This window comes from Nannospalax galili, unplaced genomic scaffold (assembly GCF_000622305.1).
Source record: "Nannospalax galili isolate Female #2095 unplaced genomic scaffold, S.galili_v1.0 scaffold1149, whole genome shotgun sequence".
Lineage (NCBI taxonomy): Eukaryota > Metazoa > Chordata > Mammalia > Rodentia > Spalacidae > Nannospalax > Nannospalax galili.
The window spans coordinates 1126905-1151959 of record NW_008359817.1 but is presented as its reverse complement, the minus strand read 5'-3'; the positions used below and the strand labels follow the sequence as shown (position 1 = coordinate 1151959).

At 38.6% G+C, this 25055-nt stretch overlaps 1 protein-coding gene across 1 annotated transcript in view; it reads right to left on the bottom strand.

Moving 5' to 3' along the window:
- The window catches only part of Anln (anillin actin binding protein), a 90698-nt gene that overhangs the window by 43294 nt on the left and 22349 nt on the right, over window positions 1-25055 (bottom strand). The window contains 11 exon segments of the mRNA XM_029558980.1: window positions 478-507; window positions 1432-1489; window positions 4262-4287; window positions 5604-5793; window positions 6342-6477; window positions 7847-7994; window positions 8329-8474; window positions 11793-12031; window positions 13128-13238; window positions 18697-18823; window positions 24650-24757. Of these exon segments, the coding sequence (XP_029414840.1) occupies window positions 478-507; window positions 1432-1489; window positions 4262-4287; window positions 5604-5793; window positions 6342-6477; window positions 7847-7994; window positions 8329-8474; window positions 11793-12031; window positions 13128-13238; window positions 18697-18823; window positions 24650-24757 (1319 nt within the window).

Here is a 25055-nt window from a genome sequence, read left to right as displayed (position 1 = left end):
AGATGGAAGGACCTCCCATGCTCATGGATTGGAAGAATTAATATTGTGAAAATGACCATCCTACCAAAAGTCATTTATAGATTCAATGTGATGCTAATCAAAATCCCCATGACATTTTCCACAGAGTTGGAAAAAACCATCCTAAGATTCATATGGAAGCACAAATGATCTTGGATAGCCAAAACAACACAGAGCACTAAGAGCAATGCCGGGGACATTGCTATACCGGATTTTAAGCTGTATTACAGAGCTATAGTCATAAAAACAACATGGCACTGGCACAAAAATAGACCCATAGACAAATGGAGCAAAACTGAAGACCCAAATACGAGCAAATGCAACTTCAGCCATCTGATATTTGACAAAGGGGCCAAGAACATTAATCAGAGGAAAGAAAGCATGTTCAGTAAATGGTGCTGGCAAAACTGGATTTCCACTTGTAGAAGAATGAAACTAAACCCATATCTTTCACCTTGCACAAAAGTCAATTCCAAATGGCTCAAAGAACTCAATGTACAGCATGAAACTATTAGAAGAAAACATTGGGAAAAACCTACACAATATAGGCGTAGGAAAGGATTTTCTAAACTGGACATCAATTGCTCAGGAAATAAGAGCAAGAATTAAGACATTGATGTGAAAGTATCTTTATAGAGATACTTACAAATCCATGTTCATTGCTGAATTGTTCACAATAACAAGGAACTGGAACCAGCGAAGTACCCATCAACAGAACAATGGATGACGAAAACATGGTGTACATACACAACGGAATTTTACTCAGCTGTGAAGAAAAATGAGATCATGAAATTTTCAGGGACATGGAAGGTTACTAGAAACTTATTCTAAGTGATGTAGCACAGACTCAGAAAAACAAATGAAGCATGTTCGCCCTCATATGTGGATCCTAGCATCAAACCCTGATAAGTGAGTATGTATCCAGATATAACTGCAGGAACACCAAGATAATGGAAAGGAAACGGAGGTAAAGGAAAAGAAAGAACCTGAAAGAACTGTAGGAAACAGGCCTTAATAGTGGAGATATGGATAAAAATTGTGTTAGTTTAAGGGAGGGGGGAGGGAAGGGTATACAAGGAACCTGGGGGATAAAGGGAAAGAAGGAGCTCAAGAGAGGTAGGACCGTAGGAGAAGGGTATTAGTAAGGGAGAAAGGGGGTAAATGGGGGCACCTTAAGTGGGAAAACCATGATGAAGGGGTGAGAGATAATGTCTAGCTAGTTTTGAAAACCACAGAAAACCATATTACTCCTACAACCTATTGACAAATTATACATAGGAGATCAAGAAATATATGTCTAGGTAAGGTTTATCTGAGAACAACTGGTCATTGCCCAAGATTTATCTACATGACACAGTAATTAAAAATACCAGATTGGTGAAACTAACCTTCTTGGGTATTTAACGGACATACTTTGAGGTCTACAATAATTTGTTCAGAGGGACATAAAGGACACTTTTTGCTCCTTGCCCTCCTAGGTCGACTAGTTCCAGGGGACTATAAGCATCTCTCAAAAATGTCCTATAAAGGTGGTGGGTCACCTGTCCTCTTGATCAAGGAGACCGAGGAGACCCCACCAGACGGACCTGAACCAGTGTCCAGTCTACAAAGGGTCAATACAGAGAAATCATTTCCTCCATGCTTCCAAGTGAAGCCAACCATGGTCGAGCAGGACCTTTGACTTATCTTCACATAGGTGGAACTGGTAAAAGAAAGGAGCCAGGGGCTCCTCCCAAGCCCATGTGACCCCTGAGGAACAGATCCTCAAACGACCTTAAGAATAAAAATAAATCGTTTTACCTGGACCAACTGTATGGCCTTAAACACCCAAAAGGAAAGTATAACCAAAAAATAAAAGGGCCAACATAACTTCGTAAGAGTCCATATGTATAGCTAAAGGCTACATAACAAGCAACAATGCCAGACAGGCAATACCTTCTTTTGAGTTGTTGGCCACTGTGGCCAAAGGGATTCCCAGATAGTAACTCAGCATAGAACTAGAAAATTGAACAGCAGACCCCAATCTTATCCAAAGGAATACAGACAACTGATTACCGCTAGATGAGGAACAGCTGACCCTCCTAAAACAAAGCCCTCTAGATAGGTTGACTAGTTTCATCAGAAGGGCAAGTAGTGGGGAATGGCTGGGGGTACCGACAACACAGCAGACAGTAACAGGGATATCAGAGTATAAGGGCTCTAGAGTGGGGAGTGAGGCTATGGGAGGGTGCTACCTGAGAAGTGGGTGTATAAATAAATTTTAAAAAAAAAAAGAAAAAAAATAATTCTTCAAAGCATAAAAATTTGCTCCTTAATAAGTAGTAGATGTGAAAAACATTACCACTGAAATCTACCTGATGACTTTATATCTGTGCTGAGATGCCATGGAGCTCAGAAAGTAACTGACTGTGACTAGCAATAATCAGATATATAGAGATTAGAAACGCATGTGCATCTTAGTGTCAATTGTATTAAAAATGAATTTTTCTGTATGAAACTATTTTAATAATGAAATGGAGATCTTTTTTAAAGTTTAAAACCTCATTTAATTTTATGTCTTATAGGGTTTATACTGAGTACAATATTGTATAACTGTATTAATTCAAATGTAAACCTAAACATTTACAGCCAATTTTCAAAGAAATGCATCTTATCTCTGGAAATTGTTATTGAATATGTCAATGCTGTTGTAATGAAATGCTTCTTCTAAAAAAAATGCTAAGACTTCTGTCTAATGTGATTTAAGTTGCAAATGAGATTTTTTAGAAGTTTCAAAATAAAATTAGCAAGTAAAGTAAGTGCATATATAATGGAACTCCAGAAACCTAATAGCCCATAATGGAGTAAGATAATTGATTTTCCCTGAATATTTTATGCTTTTATGTCTATTGGTAGTGTTCTATCAGAATCATACAATTTTATTTTCATGCTTTTGTGTTGTTTCTCTTCAGCGATAGACTGGTATGAATAAACTCAATATTCTATTAGTTTGGGCAAAAAGTAGAATTAGACCATTTTCTAGAATGTAGGGGCTTGTTTTCATTACGCTACTACTAAATATCTTTCATCATTACTTTTTTAATAGTATGCACTATTCATCAAGTTCATGTGGTGAGAGTATAAAATTCTCATACAAAATTGTACATGTTTTTGTAATATTTCATTGTATTTTTAATGCTCTAAAGCCAAAATGTATTGATGAAGTTTAAAAGAAAAAGTTAAACCAAATAAGTAGAAACTATGTTATTTGTTTATATAAAAACAATAATAAACAGGGGCCCAAGAAGTGGTTCAGCAGCTAAAGGGCCTGCTTGCCACACAAGCCTGGAGACTTAAGTTCAATCCTCAGAACCTACATAAAGGTAGAAGGAGAGAACAGACTCCACAAAGTTGTCCTCTGGCTTCCATACATGTCACTGAACATGTATCCAAGCACCTACATTTCGCACAAACACACATACAAACACAATAAATAAAAATTTAAAATAAGTGAGTAAATGGGAAGAGGTGGTCACAAGGCCCACCTCTTCCTGAACAGACACTGACAGTTGATGGCTGCAGCAGAGAGGGAGAAATTTCCTTCAGTGGTACAATCACTGATAAGGTGCCCATACTACTATAAATAACCTCTCACTTATGCTCCTATAAGCAACCCTAACTTAAACTCATTGAGTCACCAAAATAAATAAATAATAAATAAATAAATAAATAAATAATAAAATGTTTTAAAAAACTCTCCTAAGCTGGAGGATTCCCTGCATACTCCTTCCTACCTTCCCCACCTGTGCTCTAGGCCTTTGCTGGGAGCACCTCTCTCCTTTCTCCCATGGCTTGCCTCACTTCTGCTCAACAGAATTCAGTCCTGTGTCTCACCAAGACAACTCTGAGGATGTAGATGCCAGAACCCCAAGTCTCCCACCCAAGAACCACCCTGATCTGTGGCAAGTCATGTAGTATCTATCTATGATACAAAGGGGCCCTGGGGATGCAGCCATGGAAAGCAATCTGCTTTCCTGATGTCTCAGCACCTTCCACCTCCACCCACAGGCTGCCTGCTCTGTATATACCCACAAGTCTCTTCTTCCCACCCTTCCAGGCCCCCAGGACCCCACCTGTAATAAGGCCAGATCAGCATCCTGGGCTAGCTGCTGCAGGTTCTTCACAGCAGATGTGGTCTTGATTACCCGTACCAGGGCTGGAGAGCAGTCAATTGGGAGCTCGCCCAGCAGAGTCTTCTCATCACTGAGCAGCAACAGGGCATGGTATGGACTGGAGGACAGAAGCGCATGTACCTCCAACCTCCAAAGGATCAATTATGATTATTTTAAAATTAAGATTAACTCTGTGAGTTCAAGGTCAGTCTGGTCTACATAGCAAGTTACAGGCCAGCTGGGGTTACAGGGAGACCCTGACTCAAAAAAAAAAAACAAAATTGAGATTAAAATACATTGAGTTACTCAGGGATATTTTCTACTAAAACATGAATTATTTTATCACAATTTATCATTAAATAACCATATATCACAAGGCAAATAATACTAAATTACCAACAATTTTCTGCCTACATTATACCAAAATCAGGCAACAGCAAAAATTAGAACTGAAATTAGCTCATTTCTACAATAATGCTCTTTTTTTTTTTTCCTTCTCTTGTTCATTTGTTTATAGACAGGGAATCATTCTGCAACCCAGGCTGGCCTTGAATTTGAGGCAATCCTACTGTTGCAGTCCGCTGAACTGCTGGGGTTAGAGGCATGAGCCACCACAACCATCAAGTGCTCAAACTTTAAAGTATCAGATACTGAACTCCAGGATTTGTACACCTAAAACAACATCTGTCACTGAGCTACATCCCTAGCACTCTTATTATTTTTTATTTTGAGATGCAGGGTGTCACTAACCAAGCTGCTCAAGCTGGTCTTGAACTTGCAATCCTCCTACCCCAGCCTCCCAAGTAGCTGGGATATAGGATTATTCACTAGGCCCTGTTGCAGGCTCAAACTTTTACAGACCTCCATTTTTCCTCTCCCCAAACCTGAAATTCATTTCTCACCTATCGGCTAGACTTCTTTTCTCTGAAAGAGAAAGTTCTAATCAAACAAAAATGCGAAAAAAAAAAAAAAAAAAAAAAGAATCTTAAAACAGTTCTAATTCTTAACATAGCTTTAATTTTACTGTTTCCTAGAAATAACCCTGCTTTGTTTTTGGGTTCTGCTGTCAGATTTCAATTTACCCACTTGATTCAGAGATGATTTTTAGTGGATTTTCGGTTTTAAAAAGTTCACTGTTGAGCCATGCGTGGTGGTACATGCCTTTGAACCCAGCACTCGGGAAGCAGAGACAAGTAGATCTCTGTGAGATCCAAGCCGCCCCCACCCCAAAAAAAACAAAAAATAAAAATAAAATTCTGTTTAGCCTTACTTTTGAGGTATTCCATATATATATATACATTTCTTTAAAAAGGGAACTAAAGACATGATAGAAGTTTTGTATCTACATGCATGCTTTACATATACTTTTCCTTAACAAATCCAATGCACTTAAAATTTAATGCATGATATAGTGGTACAAATAAAAATCATCACACCATACCTGGTTTCTGAGCGGTACTGCAGACGAAATCCGCTTTTAGGGGCAAGCGGATTTCTGACAAAGTAACTGATCCTTTGGATGGGACAAATTCATTCTGAGGTATGACATCAGCCTTATTCTTCCTCTGAGGCCCTTCATTCTTCAGTTTATTCAGTTCATCAATCAAAAGTGCTCTCTTTTCAGCTATGTAAAAATATGCAAAAAAAAATTCCAAAGATTAAAATTGTAACTGTTCTGAAATGAGAGGCACTTCAAGAAAGTACACTGATGTGGCAAACAAATAAAAGAACAAAAACAAAATTGTAACTTTTTCTTTCATGGAGCTGTTTAGGTAAAATGTCACCAGCTCATCTGTTTACCAACTTCTTATAATACACTAACTTGATCAGCTTTCTATGTGGTATCATCTTCCTACCCCAACATGCGCCATTATCACCACACATATATAACAAAAATAATGTGTATATGTATCTTCATTTAGGATATTATATTTCTTCAAATGTATTCCAATTGCTTTTACTTCACATGCAAACCAATTTTTGTTTGTATATAGATGCAAAATATTTTAACTGGAAAGCTTTCACAATCTTTTAAACAAAAAATAGTTCAACTGAAACATATGATCAAAAAAGTACTTTCTCTAAAACTGCGGATTTCTGAATATGCCAGAGAAAGTGAGTTTTCACTAGTTAGAAATTTTGTAGAGATCATCTTAAGTACATCATACATACTTGCGATCAGAAGAAGTCTTTCTGCTTCAGCTTCTTCTAGGGACCCTTTCCCATGTTCTTCATCAACACAGCAGTTCAAAGCCTGGCTAGCTTGATAGATCACTGTCTGTTGCAAATTTATTTCATTATTGAGTTCCTAGTGAAACCATTGGAGAAAAAAGTCCACATTTTTAAACACCATTATCACTTCATTTAAACTTTAATTCTAACTAAATTGATTGCATAATTTGTAAATTTTTCAGAGAAAGTCAAAATATGAGTTTCAGTGCACAAGTTTCTAGAACACTGCTTCTTAAACTGTGGGTCACATAACAATGTGGAGATCACACACACACAAAAATGTAACAGTAAAAGGTTTCTGAACACATAGAACCAAACATTAATTCAAAATCAAATTACATAATGAATCCAAGATATTTGTGGCAGCACTCATCTGTGTTATACTGCACAACTTCCCTGCAGCCATACTTCTGAAACACAACATGCACACTTTGTACTTAGTGCATGCAGTCACATCGCAGAACACCAATGACCACTGCTAGAAAGCCCTCAGCTCAGATTCCTGATTATTGTATATTATGAAATGCACTTTTATGATGTATGCAGAGTGCAGGGTTTCCTGCTCCTAATAGTTTACTTCAAGAAAACAAAACTTCTAATATTTTCCTACCGCCGTTCCTTAGTATCCATGAAATAACTTATAGCATTAGATCATATCAGCGTATTTGATTTTTAAAATTGCTGTTTAAGCTGGGCATGGTAGCACACACCTTTGGTCCCAGCACTTGGGAGGCAGAGGTTGGTGATCTCTGTGAGTTCAAGTCTAGCCTGGTCTATGCAGTAAGTTACAGGTCAGCTCCACTACAGGGAGACCCTGTCTCAAAAACACCAAAAAGATTTTTTTAAAAATTGTTTGAATTATGACTTGCGTTTCATTTAAAAAAAAAATCATTCAATGAGGAGTTGGGGTGGGGAGGATAGCTGAGGGGGCAAAGTGTTTGCTGTACAATCTTGAGGATCTGAGTTTGAAGTTCCAACTCCACCATCAAAAGCTGGGTGTGGTGATACATACCACCAAACAAAAAAACAAAACAAAACAAAACAAAAAACCCTGCTTTTCTTAGCACAAAAACCTTTGAAAACCACAGTAAGTTTCACACTTCACCAAATAATTTTGTGTATGCATGTACATATGTGGTCATGAGGATTAGAACCTCACACATGCTAGTCAATAGCTGTACCCTACCCAATAGTGACAATTTAATGATATTTATGGCAAGCATGTTTCAAAAAGAAAATTGAGCAATATGAACTCATGTCCAACTTTCTAAAGAGTGTCTTTCCAAAATTAAATTGAATCCAAGAATAATTTACTGAGCTCCTGTGCATGTTCAGTGACTCTAATCACTCAGGGTACAGAGATTAATAGGGGTGAGCCTTTGTCTTCAAAGAGTGCACAGTCCAGTAAGAAACATTCCAAATTCCCTTTCCACACAGGTGCATACCTGCATTTTTTGTTTGATATTAACTTGACAAGAAAAGGCATTCTTCTTTTCATCCAATTTTGAAGTAACATCTTCTTTCCGGACAATCACTTGCTTTACTGAAGGTCGTTCCGTTTCTTTGAATCTTTGAGACCTATATGCATCAATGCTTCAGGAAGAAAGTGACTGTTAGAAAATTCAGTAATACACTGAGCACTACCCTGAATTTGATATTTAAAATGTTAGCATATTTCACCAGAATGGAAATGCCACTGGTGAAAAAGAAGCTGCCAGAAGTGGTTCCAGAGCCCAGAGCTGGGGATGTGGCTCAGTAGCAGGCCTCATGCTTAGGAAGCATGAGACCCTGAGTTCAACCTCCAATGTCATAAAAAGTTATCCCAAACTTTGATAGACGTGATTATAAATCACATTGTAAGTTCCAACACTATTTATGTCAATGTAAACCAATACAATGCGTGAACACCTTCCCCAAATGTCCTTACCTATAGAGAAGATCACGATCCTCGGAACTAATACTGTCACCAGATTCAGCTCGAGGGACACGGGTTCTCTGGAATTTTCCTGGTTTGGGACTTTCGGCACTTAGGCTAGTGTCTCTGAATTCCATTTTAGGTGAAGAAAGTACACTCTGCAGAAAAGCACATTAATATTAGATTTTATTTTCAATTTTTGTTTTTTATTTTTATTTAGGAGACAGGGTCTTCGTTATGTAGTCTAGGATGGCCCCCAACTCACAATTTTCTTGCCTTAGCCTCCCTTCTGAGACCTAGGGTTATAGGTATGTGTCACCAAACACAGGATTCACATACTAGATATTATGAATAAATAACATTAATCCTAAATAATTCATTTAATTCTGAGAAAACAAGGAATTTTTCTCCACTATCAAAAATTAAATATCTAAGAAGTCCACTGATTTTTTCATAAAGCAGAACAAACTAGAATATGCTCCTAAAAAGCAAATGGATAAAAAACAAAGACAACTGGTGCACTAGTAATTCTTTTTAAGCATTTCCTCTGTTGGCAAGAGGCTCATGCCTATAATCCAAGCCCTTGGGGGGCTGAGGCTGGAGGACTGCTGAGAGCTGAAGGTCAGTATCATGTGCATATTAGGTTGTTGCAAAAGAAAGTGTGATTTTTCTTCTCTGTTTAAGTTTGTTAATGTTGGCGCATATTCTTAATAAATGTAGTTACGCTATACAACATTTTAATAAACATTTCTCACTTTATTTTTTTACTGATGACTTATTACTTCATGTTTATATTCATTTTATACTACAGAAATGTTAAACAAACAATAAATTCAGACAATTTTATTTGAATTCAAAGTGAGTCATAAAACTGCTGAGACAACTTGCAACATCATCAACGCAACACTTGGTCCAGGAACACACATATAGTGGTGGTTGAAGAACTTTTGCAAAGGAGATGAGCCTTGAAAATTAGGATCATAGAAGCTGGGCTTCAGAAGTTGACAGTCACCAACTGAGAGCAGTCATCAGAGGGTGAACCTCTTATAACTAATGAGAAGTTGCCAAAGAACTGAATATGGACCATTCAATGATGATTTAGCAGTTGAAGCAAATTGGAAAGGTAAAAAAGCTTAATAAGTGGATGCCTCATGAGATGACCGAATATTAAAAAAAAAAAAAAAATTGTCATCCTCTTTTATTTTACACAACAATGAACTATTTCCTGATCATACTGTGCCATGAAATGAAAAGTAGATTGTATACAACAACCAAGGATGACCAGCTCAGTGGCTGGACCAAGAAAAGGCTCCAAAGCACTACCCAAAGCCAAACTTGCAGCAACAATAAACATGGTCACTGTGTGAGGGTCTGATGTTGGCTTGAGTCCTACAGATTTCTGAATTCCTTCAAAACCTTTACACCTGACAGGTACGCTCTGCAAACCCACACAATGCACTAAAAGCTGCAGTGCCTGCAGTCAGCATTACTCAACAGAAAAAGCCCATTTTGTCTACAACACCCCACATAACATCACACAGCCAAACTTCAAAAGCTGAACTGGCTGGCTAGGAAGTTTTGCCTCATCTGCTATATTTACACAACTAGCACTTCTTCAAAATCTCAACAACTTTACGTAGGGAAAACACTTCTAAAACCAATAGGATGCAGAAAATGCTTTCCAAGAGTTCATCAAACCCTGAAGCACAGATTTTTACCCTGCAGGATTAAACAAATTTACTTCTCATTAGCAAATGTGTTCACTGTTATTGGTTACTTATTTGACTAAGAGAGATGAGCCTGTTATAATGATTTAAAATTATGATCTAAAACTGCAGTTCCTTTTGCATCAACCTAAGTACAAGGCCAGCCTGGGCCACAGAAGACCATCTCAAAATAAAAACCAAACTAAATTTCTAAATAAAAATATTGCTAATTGAACCAACTCTAGCGTTATAGTTACTCAATTTGGGATGTTAGCAAATAACAGAGGTTAGGTCTCAGTGAATGTTAGTTAAATGTCTGGTCCTAAATATTAATATTATTTAGTAATGACATCAGCCCTATGATGTAGGGTCAAGAGAACTGTGCCATTAAGGGTACTAAAGACTTCTGGTGTCTGTCTCATCATGGAAATTTGCTACTGAGAGCTATGCTAAATAAAGCACTGAATTTTAAGGTCCACTACAAATGTTAACCTTGATCTTCACAGTATGTAGTATCAGGTCTGGATGAAGACAGGGCTTTTAACTCATGTTTGAATAATGAAGCTCACATTCTGCAGCTTGTACTTGCATTTTGTTCCTTCCACTGTGTTGACTTTACTTCTGCCTGCACTTTCTACCAGCACCTTACTGAAGAGTAAGGAAGAGCTGAAAGAAGTAACAAGGAGCTGCCTTGCTTCTGTATAGCTTCTGTGTAAGCCTTTGTAATCCATGATGCTTAGCGGTGATGGGTCTGAGAAGGGAGAGGTCAGGCTCCCTGGTTGCTGTGTTTCTCAGATTCCCATGCTTTCTTTACTGAGCTTTGAAAATTGACATGAAAATATATAAAATGAGCTGGGCATGGTGGCGCATGCCTTTAATCCCAGCACTTGGGAGGCAGAGGCAGAACTCTGTGAGTTCGAGGCCAGCCTGGTCTACATAGCGAGTTCCAAACCACCTGGGGCTATAGGAAACCCTGTCTCAAAAAGACCAAAAAAAAAAAAAAAAGAAAATATATAAGATGGTGCTGAATTTGCATATAACTACACATATCTAACTACACATGATTTGAAATCTATCACTATAATACACAATTCAGTATAAATATTCTGTGAATAGTTGTTTTATATTTTTTTGTTTTTATGTGTATGAGTATTTCACCTGTGTACATGTAAGTGCACCTGTGCTGGTCAAGTTCCTGTGGAAGCCAGAAGAGAGTCAGATTCTCTGGAACTGGAGTAAAGGATGGTTGTGAACCACTATGTGGGTCCTGGGAATCAAACCTGGGTCCCATGGAAGAATTGTTGACCTTGTTTAATAGATGAGAAAACTGTGGCACAGAGAGGCTAAGTAACAGTCACAAAATGCCAGAGCCAGGATTTGGGCCTAAATGTCATGCCTATTAAGATGCATTAATGAGCCAGGCGTGGTAGTGCACACCTTTAATCCCAGCACTCTCAGGAGGCAGACTCAGGGGGATCTCTACTGAGTTCAAGGCCAGCCTGGTCTACATAGTGAGTTCCAGGCCAGCTGGGACTATAGAGAGATCCCGTCTCAAAAAAAAAAGACACACACACACACAAAAAGATGCATTAATGCTTACCTAACATCCATAGAAAACCACTAGAGTTTTACATTCTAAGAGAATTTTAGTAGATTGGCAAGATCCAATTGGCTCCAGTACCAAATTCATATCAACCAAAAGTGGGGGAGGTATGCAGTTTTACTTAGTTTATTTTGTTATGTGCCTGTTCTTATTTAGCCTTTTCTTACCTCTGGACTTACCACACCAACTGTCTGAGCTAATGGAGCAAGTAAAGACATTGAAGAAATATTCAGTGCATCTTCCTGCTCTTCATTGTTTTCTCCTTCCACTTGAGCCATCCCTTCTTGGCTCTTTTCTACATCCAGTTCACCTTCCTCTAGGACGTCACTGAAGATGTCATTAATGACTTTAGAGCTATTGATATCATCATCATCATCCACATTCATCTCAATTTCACGTACCACTTCTGAAAAATATTTCAATGGTGGCATCATTCAAAGATGGCAGAGAAGACCTAGTTTGATGCTTACTAAAATAAACAGGGAGGAGGACAGAACCCAAGAAACAACTTCCTAGCAACAACAGGTGGGGTAAAAAGCAACATCCAATACATTTAAAATCAAGATACACTTTCAAAATTCCAGTATTTCTGATATAAAGATTAGATCTATCAAATTTATTTTTAATATTTTGTATTTAATATTTAATGTTTTATATTTAAAAAGAGTATCAAATAGGAACTCAGGATTATGACTTTCATAAACCACTTTTTTGGGAGCTAGAGAAATGGCTTAGCAGTTAAGAGCATGTTCTGCTCCTCCAAAGGATGTAAGTTTGGTTCCCAGCACCCACGTCAGGTAGTTCACAACTGCCTATGACTCCAGTTTCAGGGGATCTGATACCCTCTTCTGGCTTCAGCAGGCACCCACACTCATATGCACATACTCACATATATATACATATAAAAAATAAAGCTCAGGCTGGAGAGATGGCTCAGTGGTTAAGAGCACTGGTTGTTCTTGCAGAAAACCTGGGTTCAAATCCCAGCACCCACATGGCAGCTAACAACTGTCTGTAACTCCAGTTCCAGGGGATCTGACAGCCTCTTCTGTCCTCCAAGAGCATTGCATAACACAGGTGCACTTACCTACATGCAGGCAATACAAGAATACACATAAAATAAAAATAAAATTTAAAAACTAAATGAATAAATAAATAAAGCTCAAAAACACTCCTTCAAATGACTCTCTCCTGTTGTTAGGATCTGTCCACTCATGTAGCAATCAGCAATAGGAAAATATTAACAACCATCTAGGGTAATTTTCATAGGGCTCTGTGATCTAAAAATAACTATTAATAGTACCACACCTTAATGGAAAGTAAAATATTTCCTAGCTTGAAAAAAAAATTATTATAGTCACAGGACATTTAAAAAATGTTAAGGCTGTAAAGGAATGCTTCTTCTAATCATGTGGTTATTAAATAAATGAAAAAAAAATAAAGAATACTGTATATTATTTCTTATAATAAGAACTAATAAGAAAAAAAGAATATAAACTAACCGGTCTGCTGCTCAATCTTTGGGTCTGATGTTACTTTTAAGGACTTTTCCTCTTCTAAAAACAATGTTATTTTCAACGGGCTAGACTTTGTCATTTTGGATTCAGTGAAACCTAAAAAAATTTTTGAGAAAGACAAAATTAGTAAATATAACCTAAAATTTTAAATTAGTGAATCATATTACTACAAAACTACACATTTGTTTTAAAATATTTAAGTCTAGAAATACATAGAAAGCCAGCAAAATACCTACCTCTCTTAGCTTTCCTGTCTTCTTCCCCACCAACAGAAAAAAGATCGCAAATATTATCAAGTTATTGTTTATCCAAACTGCTCTGCAATCTGCTTTTCACTTAAAAAAAAGTGCCAGCCAGGCATGGGTGGCACATGCCTTTAATCTCAGCACTCCGGAGGCAGAGGCAAGTGAATCTCTGTGAATTTGAGGCCAGCCAGGTCTAGTTTGTAATTTCCAGGGCAGCCAGGCCTACATAGTAAGACCCATCTCAAAAACTGAAAAGAAAAAAAAAAGGGAGGGGCTGGAAAGATGGCTCACCAGTTAAGAGCACTGGCTGCTCTTCTTTTCCAGAGGACCTGGGTTTGATTCCCAGGACCCACATAGTGGTTACCAACCATCTGTAACTCCAGTTCCTGGAAATCCAATGCCCTCTTCTGACCTCCTTGGGCATTACACAACATGTATGCACTTACATGCATGCAGGCAATATGCTCATACACATATAATAAAAAATAAACTAAAATTCAAAAAGGAAAAATAAATATCGACAAAAAGCACTCAGAAACTAGGACAGCAAGGAAACTTCCTCACACAATAAAGACCAAATAGGAAAAGCCCTCAACTAACATCGCACTCATTAATAAGAGCCTGGTAGTTTAACCTTTAATAGATACCTGCTCTCACTACTGGATTTAATATCCAAAGTCCTAGCCAAAGCAATTAAGACAAAGGCATCCAGATTAGAAAGAAATTACAATTATTTCTGTTCACATATGACATTTAATATGCTGAAAACCCTAAAGATTACCAAAAAAAAGCTTCACATGACCTGTTAGAACTAATAAATTTGGCCAATTTAGCAATGTTAAAGAAAATTATCTCAACATACAGGTGCTAGCTCACATCTGAAATAAATAAAATAATAATAAATTAAATAAATAAAATTAAATAAATTAAAATAAAATAATTAAATCTACACAAGAAATGAACAATCTGAAAAGAAATGTCAAAAACAATTCTATTCATAATAGTTCCAAAAAGAAGACTGGGGGTATAGTTCAGTTTATAGAGTGCTTGCCTAGCATGCCTGAAGCCCTAGCATTCACCAGCATTGCATAAAACCAGGTATGGTGGTATAACTCTGTAATTCCAGCTCTTAGGAAATGGAGGCAAGAGGAACATAAGTTCAAGGGAATCCTTGGCTAGATAGTGATGAGTTGGAGCTCAGCCTAGGCTGGATGAGACCCTGTCTCCAAAAAGTAGAAGTACCAAAAGAATAAAAATATTTACGGTGAAACCTTACCGAAGAGTGAACAACTTAGTCCTTGAAAACAACAAATATCGCTAAAGGGAACTATAGAAGACAAAATAAAAAGAAAGACACTCCATGGATTAGAAGACTTAATAATTGTAAGATATCAGCATGACCTAAGCAATCTGTACATTCAATGTCACCTCTATCAAAATCTCTTTAAGAAACAGAAAGTTTCCTCCTAAAATTTATATAGACTCTAAGAAACCCTGAATATCCAAAATGGGATTCAGCTCAGTGGTAGTTTGTCTGCCATGTGTGAGGCCCTGGGTTTCAGCACCACAAAAAGAGGAAGACCAAAAAAAAAAAATCAACAAAACTATAGTCATCAATACAGTATGGTACTGGCATACAAATATAGATCAATGGAGTACACTAGAGAGGCCAGAAATAAATCTTCACATAGGCAATCAAATAATATTCAACAAAGGAATTAAGATGAGTCAAAAGTAAAAAGAACAATGTGTTCAATAAATGGTGCTGGGGAAACTGGATATTCATATGCAAAAGTCTGAGGTTGGACTCTTATGTCATACATAAAACTTAGCAAAAATATATTGAAGGTTTAAATTTAAGGCTCAAAACTGTAGAACTTAAATTATATAGGGGAAAAGCTTCATAATGTTGAATTTTCAGTAATCTCTTAGATATAAAACCAAAAGCAGAGGCAACAAAAGAAAAAGTAGACATGTGAAACTACACCAAACTTTAAAAAATTTTGTTTACCAAATACAGTCAACACAGTGACAATAAAATTGCAACTTCTTAAACAGGATAAAATGATTATAAATCATAGATGGGATTAAGAGATTACAACTAGCCAGACGCGGTGGTGCACACATTTAATCCCAGCACTCAGGAGGCAGAGGCACCGGCAGGTGTTTGCAAGTTCGAGGCCAGCCTGGTCTACATAGTGAGTTCCAAGCCAGCTGGGGCTACAGGGAGACCCTGTCTCAAAAACACAAAAATAAATTTTTTTAATTTGAAAAAAGGTTACAATCTAGATAGAATATACAAAGAACTACTACAACTCAACCACCACAAATCAGATGACTAAAAAATAGAGAAAAGATTGAAGAGAGAGCTCAACAGTAAAGTGCTTGCCAAACAAGCATGAGGATCTGAATTCCATCTCTAGCACCCACATAAAACAGGCATGGCGGCACTGACTTGTAATCCCAGCACTAGGAGGTAAAGACAGGCAGATCCCTGGACCTACTGACCAGCAGCCCTAACCTAATCAGTGAGCCACAGGTCCCATGTGAGACAGTCTGTCTCTTTTTGTTTTCTACAAGGTAGATGGCTCCAGAGGAACAACAACCAAGATTGATCTCTGACCTCTATATCCAAGTGTATCCACATGAGGATACAAGCCCCTCCCCCACACAAACATGCACACAAACTTACACATACACACAAAAAAATGAATGGAGCAGGCATAGTGGCTCACGCCTGTAATCCCAACAACTGAGATGGGGAGGCAGGAAGATCGGGAATTCAAAGCCATCCTGTGCAACATAGCATATTCTAGGCTATCCTAGCCTACCTAGCAAGGTCTTGTCTCAAAAAAAAAATGGGGGATGGGGGTCATTTTTCCAAAGAAAATATACAAATGACAGAAAATAATATGTCTAACATTACTATTAAGAAACACAAATAACGTAATGGGACATCACCTTACAGTCATTAGGATGACTGCTACCCAAAACAAAAACATCAAGAACAACAAAATATACTCAAAACAGAAAATAAGAATGCTGGTAAGAAGCAGAAAAATTGTAATCCTGTGCCCTGTTGGTGAGAATATAAAATAGTACAACTATGACAATATAATCAATCCAGTAACTATTTTTAGGTATTTCTCCAAAACTCTGAAACAGATATCTGTGCAACCATGCTGACAGTAGCACTATTCACAACAGCCAAAAGGTAGAAGGGGCTCCACTATGTATCTACAGATGAATAGTGAGCAAAATGTGATATGTACATACAATGGACTATTATTCAGTCTTAAAAGTTAAAATCTAAGGGGCTGGAGAGATGTCTCAGTGGTTAAAAGCACTTGCTGCTCTTGCAGAGTACCCAAGTTCGTTTCAAAGCACCCACATGATGCCTTACAAAAACCTGTAGCTCTAGCACCAGGGGATCCAAATGCCCTCTTCTGGCCTCTGTGGGCACCAGGCATCCATATGATGCACATACATACAATACAGGCACTCATACAGAAAATAAAATTAGTAAATCTTTTACAATTTTTAAATTATTTTTGTTATTTTTATGTGTATGAGTGTTTTGCCTGTGTATATGTAGATGTACCCGGGTCATGCAGTGCCCACAGAGGTCAGAAGAGGGCATTGGATCCCCTAAAAGTGGAGTTATAGACAGTTGTTAGCTGCCATGTGGGTGCTGGTAATCAAACCCAGGTCCTCCGCAAGAACAACCAGTGCTCTTAACCACTGAGCCATCTCTCCAGTCCCTACAGTAGTTCTCCATTATCTAGTGTTTCACTTTCCAGTTTCAGTTACCGGCTGTCAACCATACTCCAAAATTATTAAGTTGAAACTCCAGAAATGTATATTAAGTTTTAAACTGGGCACCATTCTGAACAATGTGATAAAGTCACATGCCTTTCTGCCTTATTCAGCTCCAGCCCACTCCATCCTGCCCAGGATGTGAACCATCTCTTTGTCCAGGGATCCAGGCTCTAAGTGCTGCCTACTCCCTAGTCTCTTACACCTAGGTTCTCAGATCCACTACCAGTAACCCTTATGTTCCTCAATAATGGCCACAAAGCACAAGAGTACTAAAATAAAGGGTGCTACATAGTGTAATACATGCAAAGAGAGACTAACTCAGAGCTCATGTGGCAACACTGCAGGAAGAAAACATAGTTTATATAGAGGTCAGTGGCTAGTCACAATTTCAGGCATCAACTAGAGAATATTGGAGTGCACCTCTCAAGATGAAGGGGACTACTGCATGTTTCCATCTATGACATATTTAAATTGACAAATTCACAGAAACAAAGTGGAATGGGATTACCATGGGCTGGAGGATAAAGGAATATTGGTAATTTTCATTTAATGGGTACAGTTTCAATTTTGAAAGATGAAAAAGTTCTGAAGATCAACAACAAAATGAATACACTTAACATCACTGAAATGTGCACCTAAAAATAATAATAGAATTGGGTGGGGCAAGGTACTCTTTTTCTTTGTTGACACAGGGCCTTACTATGTAGTTTAGGTTGACTTAAAATTTCCAGCAATTGCCAGGCATGGTGGCACATGTCTTTAATCCCAGCAGTCGGGAGGCAGAAGCAAGTGGAGCTCTGTGAGCTCAAGGCCAACCTGGTTTACATAGTGAGTTCCAGGCCAACTGGGGCTACAAGGAGACCCTGTCTCAAAAAGACCAAAAAAACAAAAATTTCCAGCAATCCTCCTGCCCTGTCTCAGCCTGTAGAGTACTTAGATTTCTACAGACATGCACCACCACACTCAGTTAAAGTTGGTAAATTTTATGTGATATTTTTATCCTAACTTATTAAAATAATATAAGTGTTTATGTTAAACTGGGTGTGGTGACTCACACCTATAATCTTAGCACTCAGAACACTGAGGCAGGAGGATCACAAGTTCTAGGCTAGTCTGGGTAGTGAGATCTTGTCTTAAAGAAACAAGAAATAGCTCTGTTTCCTGATTGTAGATCCAATGTGACCAGCCAGCTTCCTGCTCCGAACACCATGGTTTCTCTATCATGATTGATGGACTGTATCTTTTAAGGCTATAAGTCAAAATAAACCCTTTCTACTTGAAAAAAAAAAAAAAAAGTGAGCTCTAACTCTGGAAAGGAACTAAAAGAAAGTATCATACTGAATAATCACAAATGAAAAAGCTGAGTGACAAGGAAAAACTGGATCTATCTTTTTATACCACAGCAGTATTGCTCCTTTCTGTTCCAACTTCCACATCTACGGGCAACCGAAAAGCAACATTTTATGTGATGCAGAAAGGAAAACACCAACCTGTAGGTTCTGAACTGGAAGTCTTTGCTGCTGTCTGATTCTCAGGCACCTTCTCAGTTGCCAAAATTGACTGGGTATTTGAAACAATTTGATGTTTCTTGAGGGGAGTGTTCTGACAGTGAACTTCCTACAAAAAGCAAAAAGCAAATGGAGGAGCATATTTTATTTCTCAGAATTCTGGATCTTAGGGCTTGAAAGATGGCTGAGCAGTGAAAAGCACTTGCTGCTATTCCAGAGGACCTGAGGTCAGTTCCAGCATCCACATCAGCATGTAACTCTAGCTCCTAGGGTCGGACACCCTCTTCAGGCACCTGCACACACAGGGCATTCACTCAAACAGACACACAAAATAATTAAAATAATTTTTTAAAAAGAATTATAGTTCTTATCTAATCTATATGTTAAATGAAACAAGATTATTATTAAATAACATTCTATGTTTCTTGAGAATTAAAGAAACAATGTACATTAAAAGAGCCCAGTCTTCTTCTTCTTCAAAAAAAATCCACAGTGATAATAATTCCTAATACATAAAATCTTTAAGAGATTAGGAAGCAAAAAAATGAAAATTCACATCAGAGTCCAATTTTATATAAATCACTATAGCAAAAACCACACAAAAGGGAAAACCAATTTCCCCTATGTCATTTATCTCAGCCCATGCCTAAATAATCTGCTGACAGTTCTGACATAAGGATTCCATTTAATTACCATTTACTTAGTAAAATGTAGAGGAAAACAAAGTAGACAAAAGCAGATTCAAAAATAAGGAAGAAAAAAATCCTCATTTGCATCTTTGTTCATTAGTAAATATATGGAAGGAAAACATTCATTACTTTGTTTAAAGACTTTATGATGGACAGGCCTCTAGTTACTGCCCAGTCCCCAGCTCACTTGCAGTGTGCTCAATAAACCATTCTTGCCAGGAGTGTTACGATGACAAGGCATGGAGGCACACCTGTAATCCCACTACTCTCACCTGGAGGCAGGTGAGAACAATCACTGCAGGTTTTATGCCAGTCTGGTCTATAGACCAAGTTCCAGGCCAGGCTGTACTACATAGCAAGACCCGGTCTCAAAAACCAAAAGAAAATACTTTATGACTAGAGGAAATCCTAGTAACAGAGCAAGAATAATAGCAGCTAATACACAAAGCTTAAAATGTCATGCACCTAAGCATTTTATTGTCTCATCTAAGACTCTCACTAATCCTCCAAATTAGGCTCCATTTTACAGATGAGAAACCTGAGATGCAGAATCTCCTGCACAGTTAGTAACTGAAAGCGTGTGTGTACAAACTCTGGGAAGTTCCAGATTAGACTGTCTCACAAGTGTGAATAAACTCTTAAATTTTTTTAAAGGTGGGCAAGAAGTTTGAGTAAGGGAAATTAAGACTTAAGAATGCACTGCAGAAGTTGAAAACTCATTGAGAATAAAAAGTGTATGTGCTTTGATACCATGGCATCTGGGCTCTTTACTCAAATATTTAAGTAAACAAATGGCTATGGTGATAATGGAAAACAACTACACTTGTTCTCAAATGCTTGACTCAAAGCTTTGAAAACATAAGCATAACAAAATCACTACATTTTGCTTCCTTTAACTATGAATCACTGCCCAAGAATAAGCATTGCATGTTAAAAGACGAGGCGGTAAGGCTAAAAGGTCTGGGTAGAACCCCCAGTTTTCTTGCTTAACAGATGGGCATTCTTGGACATTCCCTCCCAAAGGGAAAATATATTACTGCTTAACATACAGTGTTATTGTGGGGATGATATAAGTGCCCACTAGAGCACTGGCACATTGTAGACGCTCAGTATATATTAGCTTTTGTAATGCTCTCCACCTCCTTCCTCTCCATCAGTCTCACTGCAGACTGCTTTTCCATAGTAAACAAACACTGTCTACATTTTAGCCCAGATAGATAAACCTAGCTATCTTATAAATGCAGAAAGTAAATCTACAAACCTCCAAAGCAAAGGCAGATCTCTCACCTACGCCCTGACAACATGAGAAGAGCATCCTCTTTAGTGTCTTATCTTTTAAAGGGCCAATTCTGAGCAAGACTCAGCCATTTGGCTGTAGTACACTCCACCACCAACAATCCAGAACTCCTAAGTATCAATAACCCATGAGTTTCTCCTTTGAATTCCCCAAATACATCTCTAATTCAAGACCTGCATCATCAAGGTGGTGCAAGGCTATGTAAACAACACCTTGACCTCTCAGGTGCTTGAACATGTGAACTGCAAAACCCATCACCACTTCCAACTCAGTATCACCTGAAACTGGTTTCTGCTTCTCTGAATCCACACACCCTATCCCAACCATCCCTATAATCTCTCTCTCTCTGTCTCTCTCTCTGTCCCTCTCTCTGTCCCTCTCTGTCTCCCTCTCTTTGTCTCTCTCTGTCCCTCTCTCTCTGTGTCCCTCTCTGTCTCTCTCTCTGTCCCTCTCTCTGTCTCTGTGTCTCTGTCTCTCTTTGTCTCTCTCTCTCTGTCCCTCTCTCTCTGTCTCTCTCTCTCCATCTCTCTCTCTGTCCCTCTCTCTCTCTCTGTCCCTCTCTCTCTGTCTCTCTCTGTCCCTCTCCCTCTCTCTCTATCTCTCTCTGTCCCTCTCTCTGTGTGTCTCTCTCTGTCTGTCTCTCTGTCCCTCTCTCTCTCTGTCCCTCTCTCTGTCCCTCTCTCTCTGTCCCTCTCTCTGTCTCTCTCTGTCCCTCTCTGTCTCTCTCTGTCCCTCTCTGTCCCCCTCTCTCTCTGTCCCTCTCTCTCTGTCTCTCTCTGTCCCTCTCTCTGTCTCTCTCTCTGTCTCTCTCTCTCTCTCTCTCTCTCTCTCTCTCTCTCTCTCTCTCTCTCTCTCTCTCTCTCTCTCTCTCTCTCTCTCTCTCTCTCTCTCTCTCTCTCTCTCTCTCTCTCTCTCTCTCTCTCTCTCTCTCTCTCTCTCTCTCTCTCTCTCTCTCTCTCTCTCTCTCTCTCTCTCTCTCTCTCTCTCTCTCTCTCTCTCTCTCTCTCTCTCTCTCTCTCTCTCTCTCTCTCTCTCTCTCTCTCTCTCTCTCTCTCTCTCTCTCTCTCTCTCTCTCTCTCTCTCTCTCTCTCCCTCCCTCTCTCTCATTCAGGAATCCCTATCAGAGCCTGTTGTTGCCTCTTGGGGATCACTGATCATTTGGTGCTCTTCATCCTTTGATTTCTACCTTCTATTTTCTTACACCAGCACCCAGAGTGGACCTTATAACCCTTCACTGCAACCACTTCCCTATCACTATTTTCAACTCTTTCAATCAAACTTCTAGATTTCTTGTATGGCAAAACCCTAATCTGAGACCAACCAAAGTTCTTCAAATCTACACCAGGCTCTTTGGATAGAACTGTGCAATTTGGTCTTACTATAAATCTGTGATCTCACAGTTTATGGTGGTTTAACTGAGAAATGTCCCCACAGATTCATGTATTTGAACACTTGGCTCCCAGTTGGTGGTACTGTTTGGGGGAGGTTATAGAACTTTTAAGAAATAGAGTTTTGCTGGAGGAAATATATATCACTGAGGGCAGGCTTAGGGATTTATAACACCCACACCCTGTCTTTGCATCCTGTGTGGATGGAAATAGCCTACCACCATGCTTCCCTTGACTGTTGACATGCCTTCCCCAGAATGATGGACTATCCCTCTGGCACTGTACACTAAAGTAAACTCTTTCTTCCTTAAGTTGCTTTTGGTCATAGTATTTTATCATAGCAACAAAAAAGTAACTAATGGACAGCCCATCTGAATCTACCATCCTGATCCCTTTTCTGATTCTGAAAATCTCTTCCTTCCAGGAAGTAGTCTACTTATTACCTTCCCTGTCCTACACCTGCACTTATCTTAGTCAAAAGGCTGAGAAGTAAAGTAAGCACCTTCCGTTTCCTAGCAATGACCATAACAGTAACTAACAGACAATCAGTATTCTGCCTCGAAGCTCTAGGACAGCCAGCACCTGCAGTTTTCCTCCTTCCTTTTTGCACACTAATGATTCTGCCCCCATCTCTGTTCTCAGTTCATCCATTCTCCCCTTATTCCATCAATTATCACTTCTTTTTATCTCCTCTTCTCTACTTACTTCTTACTAATTCCTTTCCATCAACACTAAAATTTCCTTGAGTCACAGGAAGAACAAAATGAGCACAACCTACTTTGCTTTTTCATCTCTTCCAGATACCACCTTCCTTCTTCCTCCCCTTTAGAACCAAATTCTAAAACCTGCCAACACCACCTGGCTCTGCTCTTCACCTGCTATCCCTCCTCAATCCATAACGACCTGCACCCACCCTCCCTTCCTCACATCACCAAAACTATTCCTGACACCTCACAGCAAACTTCTTACTTTAAACCTCAGTATGTATACAGTGATATCCTGTCTCCAAAACCAAATAAATAAATAAGCCCAAGCAGACTCATTCTCATTTCAACCCACAGTGGGCTGGAAACCCATTGAAAGCCCAACAAAACCATTCTTCTCAAAAGGTTCACTTGTCTCTTGACTTTAATGACACCACACTCAAATGCATTTTCTCTTTGGCTGCTCTGCGATGTTCACAAATGAATTTCTGGAGCAGAAAATCCCTGAACTCACTGCTAGTTATTGAGTTCAGAATGCTGTTCATATATATAAGTGCTGCTGCTTTGGAAGAAATCTCGTAAGCTTCCCAGGTATTATTTAGTACAAAATATTCTAACAGTAACTGTCCCCAGAGACACAGGAACAAACCACAGGAATTTGGTATAGGGGCAGCCAAATAAAGATCATTAAAAGAGTCATCAACAATGTCAAATGCTACTAACTGGGCAAGTTAAATGACTGAAATTGATCAATGAAGATCAGGGATGAACTTGGGCAAGAAAAGTGAAGGAAGGGAACAGGTGGGAAGGGGAAGGGAAAAGAAAAAGAAACAAAGCTATGGTAATGATATGGGAATGGAAGACGGGCAAGTTGGTGATCAATGTAGAAAATTATCACTGCAAGTATGTGCTTAAGTGTGACTGTGTATGTCTGTAAGTAGGGGCTTTGCTGAAGAGTAATGAAATTTAACAAGAATAAAGAAAATCTAGGAAACTGAGCTTGGTGTTGTACACCTTTAATCCTAGCACTCAGGAGGCAGAGGCAGACAGATTTCTTTGAGATTAAGGCCAGCCAGGTCTACACAGTGAGTTCCAGGCCAGCTGGGACTATAGGGAGACCATATCTCAAGAAAAAAAGAAAAGAAAAAGAAACACCTAGGAGGTATATGGTAACTGAAAAGATTACACATAGCCTAAAAGCTAAATAGTCATCAATGAAAAACATAGATTCTAATAGTTTAGAACCAGCATTTAAGTAGACTAGTAAGAAGGCTCTGAAATTGAATGATGACAACACTTTTTACTTGATTTCAAGTTCATCAGTGAAAAGGATTAAGAGTATGAATAAAATGGGGGGAAAAATCAGAGGAAAAGAAGAGTTATGTACATTTAAGGGCTTATGAATGGAAAGGGTAACATTAAATTGGAACAGGAAGTGTTTAAAATTTATTTAACAAAGCTTAGCATGGTGGTTCACACCTATAATCCAAGCATTTGGAAGCCTGAGACAGGAGGATTACTTCCAGTTTGCAGTCAGCCTGGGCTAGACTGAGAGACCCACCCCCCCAAAAAGCAAACAAAAAAATTAAACTACAGGAGCGCTGGCTTATCTTGCAGAGGACCCAGGTTCGGTTCTTAGCACCCACATGGCAGCTAACAACTGTCGACTCTGATGTCCTCTTTTGGTCTCCACAAGCATTGCATGCATGTGATGCATTTATGTACATGCAGGTAAAACACTTATATACATTTAAAAAAAATAATCAAAAACAAAACAAAAACCCTATAATCCAGAAGTACAAAGCTGTACTACTACTCTCTTACCAAGATCACTTTTATATTTCTTGTTCACATTACCTGTTTCGTTTCTAGTTGCTTGCTTCTTGGCTTTTCGTCTTTTTCTGCACTCCATACATTGCCCTTGTCAAATCGGCCACGAAGACATGCTAGTTCTTTTTCACGTTCCTAAACCCATCAGACAAAGTATTTTTTACACAAGAACCAATAGCATATTCAAGAGTATTCAAGTACTAGTAAACCATTTCTTAAAAGCTGGATATAGTGGCACAAGCCTGGAATACCAGCACTTGGGAGGTGGGGTCAGGAAAATCAAGAATCCAAGGTCATCTTCAGTCATATAGCTAGTTTAAGATCAACCTGGACTCCAAGAGGCCTGGTCTAAAAGAATTCAGAAAGGAAAAAAAAAAAAAACCTTTCCTTGTCTTCAGTTATAAAATGCAAAAAATTAAGGCCAGTCATAGTG